This window comes from Trichechus manatus, unplaced genomic scaffold, assembly GCF_000243295.1.
Source record: "Trichechus manatus latirostris isolate Lorelei unplaced genomic scaffold, TriManLat1.0 scaffold00157, whole genome shotgun sequence".
NCBI lineage: Eukaryota > Metazoa > Chordata > Mammalia > Sirenia > Trichechidae > Trichechus > Trichechus manatus.
This window is the reverse complement of record NW_004444093.1, coordinates 1,524,294-1,530,726: the sequence shown is the minus strand read 5'-3', so window position 1 is coordinate 1,530,726 and position 6,433 is coordinate 1,524,294. Positions and strand designations below refer to the sequence as shown.

At 48.1% G+C, this 6,433-nt stretch overlaps 1 gene segment (V, D, J or C); it reads right to left on the bottom strand.

The window, feature by feature from the left end:
* Positions 1-5,135: 5,135 nt before the first annotated feature.
* LOC101347030 (immunoglobulin lambda variable 3-9-like) lies at positions 5,136-6,005 on the bottom strand. The segment is given in 2 exon segments: positions 5,136-5,452; positions 5,915-6,005. Coding segments are annotated over 2 exon segments (408 nt in total).
* Positions 6,006-6,433: the final 428 nt, after the last annotated feature.

Here is a 6,433-nt window from a genome sequence, read left to right as displayed (position 1 = left end):
GATGGTTACACCCAGAGCTCTGCCTCCTGAGCCTGCAGCCCAGCTGGATCCCCAGAACCCTCTTATTCACTTCTGAGGCCCTTTGGTGCAGAGACTGTTGGTCTTTATGCAAATTTACTCCTCCTCTGGGGATCCCAATTGAGGGGCCCTAAAACTGGTAGTAAGGGGCAGGCCAGAGAGGAAGGGGTGAAATTTCCATCAATTTCTTCTGAGTTGCTTTCATTTGGAAAAATCAGCTTTGGCTGCAAGTTCTGTGGTCATAGCCACCTCTCTGGGGTTTGATCACATGACTGCTGTCCTAAACCCCTCTGCCCTAGGTCTGGCTCAGAGGGGCCATCATCCTCCTGGAGCCTGGTCATGGGATTGAGCTGGGAGAGGAGATGGACCTCCTCTTCAGTGCACTCCCTGAGCTCTACCATCTTCTCCTCCCCAAGCCTAAGGAGACCCTTCACACCTTTATGGCCTACATGGCTTTGGCCTGTGAGAGTGTCATTTCCTTATTCTGTCCTCTGTCCCCTCTCTGCTCTGCCTGGAGTCAACCCAGAGAGGATCTGCTCTTCCTGTGGGGTAACAAGTGTTTCAGTCCAGTAGGGGCCCTTCTGGCAGATCACAATGTTCTCCAGGAATCCTCTTGAAGTCAGGGCATTTTCACTTTTTCCTTTCTACTAAATGGACAGAGTACTTAATAGAGTTGTCTGCTGATATATCATTGAAACTAATTTTTGATGTTTGACCAGTATACAGTTTTTGGTATTTAGCTAGGAAGGAGTTTACATGATTGAGTGACACTGATATTATAAAAATCCTATTCACAAGAAAAAGTAAATATGCTTATATTTATAAAACTGAAAGCAAGAAGAGAATTGAGGCAGACGGCTGCCTGCTTCTCCCTGTAAGCAATATTAATCTATGGATACACAAAGTAATGATATTTAGTGAGACTTTATGACAATTTAACATGTTGATGTTGTTTCTGATCACATTTGACTAAGAATAATTATAATGATGATTAATGTGCAAGAAAAGTTTTAACCCTTATCGTTCCAGCAAATGAAACATATTTTACAATTTAAATTTATATGCTTGTTTTTATGACAGAGGACTATGACAGAATAATGAATGAATGACTCTCAAGTATAAGAATATATACAACCAACAACAACCAGTTGCTATCGAGTCAAATCCGACTCGTGGGTACTCCCTAAGTTTCAGAGTAGAACTTCTCCGTAGAGTTTTCAATGGCTGTGACCTTTCAGAAATAGATTTCCAGGCCTTTCTTCTGAGGAGTCTCTGAGTGGATTCAAACTATCAAACTTTTCATTAATAGCTGAGTGCCTAACTGTTTCTACCACCGAGGTACTCTTATAAAAACGTATGACCAAATAAAAGACAGGTGGGGTTGTGGAATGAGAAAACACTGAAGGAGAAGAAGTGTAAATTTTCCAAATGCTAAAAGAGAATGTCTAAAAACGATTTTTAAAAAGGGCATCAAATTATTATGATGTTCATCCTGCATTGAATATGTGTCAGGGTGATGTGAATATTTTAGAAACTGTTGGAAATGTTTAGTTGTCATCCTAAAAAGTTGCAAGGGGGTGCACAGTATTTCAAAATTCTTTTAGAGGGTGGAGAGCAAAGGAGTTTGAAGACCATGTCTGCAGCCTCAATCCCTCCCTTGCCCCTCCTAGGAGGCCCTTCTCTAAGGAGTGAAGACCTCCAGTCTCTTGACCAGGTGAGGTTTGGGAGTTGCAGCCTCAACACCCTGGGTCCCTGAGGTCTGGTTTCCCATTTCCCAGCTGAAATCAGAGTTAATAAAGAACCCTGAGGGCCACTGGGTGTGTCTAGAAATAACCACACTAGGCCCAGCCTGGTGTGTTCAGAGATGGCATCTCTCCCAGGCCAAGGGACCTAGTAGGGGAGCGATGAGTCTGAGGCTGAGGGACCATGCCCAGGAATCTCTCCCCTTTGAAGTATCCCCCAGGCTGAGGGGTGCTATTCTTGGTGAGTTCCAGAGTAGCCACAATAAGCCCCATCTATAGGGACATGGCAAGGGAGGGGACCTTCTATGAGGCCCCACATCCATCCCCTCAGTGTCCCCCCAGAAGAAGGAAGAACCTCTGCCCTTTGCACTGCAGTTTCACAGCTTGTCCTGAAGGAGTTGATTCCAGGGCTCATTTCCCACAGGTGCTGACACCCAACATGAACCTTATGAGAATGCTTCCCACAGTGGGTGGGCGTGACCTTGGTGGATTGGATAATGAGGTGGAGGACAACTTGTTCCATGAGGAATAATGAGCAAATTAACCACAAACTTTGGTTTTTCCCTTTAAATGATGCCTGTTTTATAAATTACTGAGCTAGCTCTTCCAAAAAATGGACTCCCTACAAATGAATGAATGAATGAATAAAACTATTTTCTCCAGCTTAAAATTTCACAGGGCTGTTCTTTGACACACTCTATGACCACATTCCAGTGATAAATGGCAGAGCCAGGGTTCCAGGCCAACTGGGTTAGAACAAACTTTATCCAGGTTATGGGACTGGGCGGTCGGAGTAAGGTGTGACTAGGAGAAAACACCCTAGAACGATTTCAGAAGTCCTTATCTGAGGCTCGGGTGGAGCTGGGGCCTCCTCAGAGGTCCTGCTGGCTGTCCTAGGGAGCATCTGAGAGGAACCCTGGGGCTCAGGCCAGTTCACTGGACCCACCTGGCTGTGTGGGGCTGACGTCTTCAATGGTGTTTGATGTGATGCCTGTGCCTAAAGTGCAGCTGGAGGCTCTGCATTACTGATGGTGTCTCAGGACCTGGCCTTCTGGGCATGGTGGGCTTTGGTAGGGGGAGGAGCCTGAGAGGAAGAAAATCAGAGGGCCCTGGTCTGGGCAGTTTCAGGAGGAGGGTGAAGACTATGGAGATGAAGCAAGCAGCTGAGGATAATGGGAGGGAGGTACTTGGGGAGATGTTGCTGGGAGGGCTTTGGGAAGGGTAGGGCCAAGAGGAGGGTGGAGACTATGGAGATAAGGGAGCCACAGAGGATCATGGGTTGAAGGTAGGGACTGGTGAACATGTGGAGGGGACGGCCCTGGTAAGGGTGGAGCAGGAGGTGGTTAGACACTATGGAGATGAGGCAAGTAGCACTTGATCTTGGGATGCTGTCATGGATTGAATTGTATCCCCCCAAAATATGTCAACTTGGCTAGGCCATGATTCCCAGCATTGTGTGATTGTCCACCATTTTGTCATCTGATGTGATTTTCCTATATGTTGTAAATCCTACCTCTATGATGTTAATAAGGCAGGATTAGAGGCAGTTCTGTTAATGAGGCAGAACTCAATCTACAAGATTAGGTTTTGTTTTAAGTCAATCTCTTTTGAGATATAAAAGAGAGAAGACAGCAGAGAGACAGGGAACCTCATTATCACCAAGCAAGAAGAGCCAGGAGCATGCATCCTTTGGACCCAGGGTCCCTGTGCTGAGAAGCTCCTAGGCCAGGGGAAGATTGATCACAGGGACCTTCCCCTAGAGTCAACAAAGAGAAAAAGCCTTTCCCTGGAGCTGGCACCCTGAATTCAGACTTCTAAACTGTGAGAGAATAAAGTTCTCTTTGTCTTATAACAGCACTAGATAACTAAGACAGATACTGAGGCCAACACCTGAGGAGGAAGGGAGGAAGGTTCCTGGGAGGACAGGAACGTTCTGAAAACCAATTGTTCAGATAAATATTTGCTCATCTGTGCAAACAGCTCACTTATCAGATCAAAGTTTACTGTCAAGAGTTGTTCTAGACCTTCCCATCTGTGTCTCCAATCCTGTGCTGTTATCTCACAGATGTGGTCCACTTCTAGATGTTTCCCTCCTTGAAAGACCTGCCTTACACAGCCCCATACAGATTCTTGTCCCTGTAAACACCCTCTGACCGACTACCCTCTGATACCCAACTGAGACCCTGTCAGGGTGGGCTCTCCCTTAGTTCTCACACGCTGCGTGCTGCTGGATTTCCAGGTGCCTGAGGTCTTTAGGCAGCTGGAGGTGATAGTTCAGAATGACCTGCTCCATTTACAGTGGAATGTGCTGAGGCCTGGAGGTGCAGGAAGTTGTTCCCTTCTGTCAGGAGTGTAAAGGCTGAGGCAGTACTAGAGAGTTCTATTCCATGGTTTGTCGTGTTCAATGTGACTGTGGGGAGGGGCCAGGTGAGCCAGGCCAGGTGGGCAGGTTTGTGTCTCGCTTCCCCCTCTGCCTGTGTTACATGGTGAGCAGCACTGCTGTCCCACACCTGACAGTAATAGTTGGCCTCTTCCTTGGCTGGGGCCCTGTGGATGGTCCTAGTTCAACCCTTGAAAGGTTTCAATATGACATCTCCTCTGACCTTCAAGGATCCATTGCACTCCCATCCTCACTTCATCCTACAGGTGACAACAAGGGACTCAGGCAGGTGCATAATCCCATCCAGATTACAGCTGCGAGTGGCAGAGCTGGAGTAGAGTTCCCTTCTTGCCCAGTGAACACGAAATTGTAGGCACCATCCAGATACTGTCCTTCTCTGCCCTTGTCTGCAAGTTCTGGGGCAGGTGACAGGTACTTTGCCTTAGTGTCCAGGCACCATCCCCACATTGATGTTTTGGCCTGTAGGGAAGAGATACTGGAGTCTGAAGGCCACCTTGTGAATCCTGAATGTTTCTTCATCCTCACCTCATCCAACATATTCACTAAAAAACCTATTACATATGGATATCAGGTGAGGAATGGCATAGATTAATGCCACCTTTGAAGACCTAACATACCCATGATTGAGTTGGGCATTATATTTCTGTTGAGTTTGCCCCTACAAGAGTTGAGTGGATCCTGAAAGTGAAAGTGGATTCCTGAGGATCCAATCACATACTTGTCCCATTTGCCATTTCTGTTCCAGATGAGATGTCTTTGCAGAGGTCAACACGGAAGCATGTCCACAGTGTGCAGCTATTGATGAGGATGCTATGTCCTTTCCTCACAAATCAGAGTAAGATCAGAAAGCATGTGGTGACCAGGAGTGGACAGGAGCATCACCTTCTGCATATGCAAGACCCTGTCTTGCTGTGTGTGACCTTGGGGATGGGGAGGGTAAGCCAGGCTGGTGGGCAGGTTTCTACCTCACTTCCTCATCTGCCTGTATCACTGTGAGCAGCACCACTGTCGCACACCTCACAGTAATAGTCGGCCTCATCCTCGGCCTGGGCTCTGCTGATGGTCAGGGTGGCTATGTTCCCCGAGTTGGAGCCGGAGAACCGATCAGGGATCCCTGAAGGCCAGTTGGTATTTTGATAGATGATCAGCACAGGGGCCTGGCCTGGCTTCTGCTGGTACCAGTGAGTATATTTACCCCCAATGTTATCTCCAGAGCAGGTGATGCTGGCTGTCTGTCCCAGGGCCACTGACACTGAGAGTGGTTGAATCAGCTCATAGGAGGCCACGGAGCCTGGAAGAGAAGAGAGGAGGGTCTGAGGCCATGACACTCATTTCCAGGAGGTCCCCCCTGAGGCCATGACCGGGCTGAGCTCAGGGTTCAGGGCAGGTCCAGCTCAGGGTTCTGTCGGGGTGCGCCCAAGGGCAGTGCTTGGGAAGCTGTACCCTGCAGAGGGTGAGGAGGGGGAGCAGGAGAGGGGTCCAGGCCATTGTGAAGGCACCTGAGCGCTGCTTCCTGAGTCCGCAGCTCAGCTGGGTCCCCACGACCCTCTTATTCCCTTCTGAGGCCTTTAGGGCAGAGATTGTTTGGTCTTTATGGAAATTTTCCCTTCTCTGGGGATACAAATTGAGGGGCCCTAAAACCAGCTGTGAAGGGCAGGCCAGAGACGAAGGGTTGAAGTTTCCAGCAGTTTTCTTTGAGTTGCTGTCAGTTGGAAAAATCAGCCCTGGCTTCAAGGTCTGTAATCAGAGTCACCTTCCTGGAGTTTGGCCACATGACTGCTGTCCCAAGCCCCTTTATCCTGGCCTGGCTCAGAGGGGCTGGCGGCCTCCTGGATCCTGGTCATGGGGCTAAGCTGGGCCCCACTGAGAGACAACCGATAGCATCTGATGCAGCAGGAGGTGGTCCTGTGGCTCCATTACCTTCCTTTTCCTCCTCCATCTCCTTTCTGGGTCTCCCAATGTTTGCTGTGTCCCCCTACTCGGCATTTTATTAGGACATGTTTTTATGTCATTAGGAATTTGTGAATAGTTTCAGATATGATAGTTTGCCTGTTTAATCAACAACCTGCTCTTACAGATTCATCACATCTTGTAGCCTCATTTCACATGTGGTGTTAGCATTCCTTCTATGATGCCCCTCCCCAATGGGCTGTCAGTTGGCATTGACCGAACTTTCATTCTTTCTCCTTTTTTAAAATCCATGTTTTATGTGATCCTCTGAAAAGCTGCAACAACCACCCTGAATGACACCCCAATTCTGAGCATCTTGTGT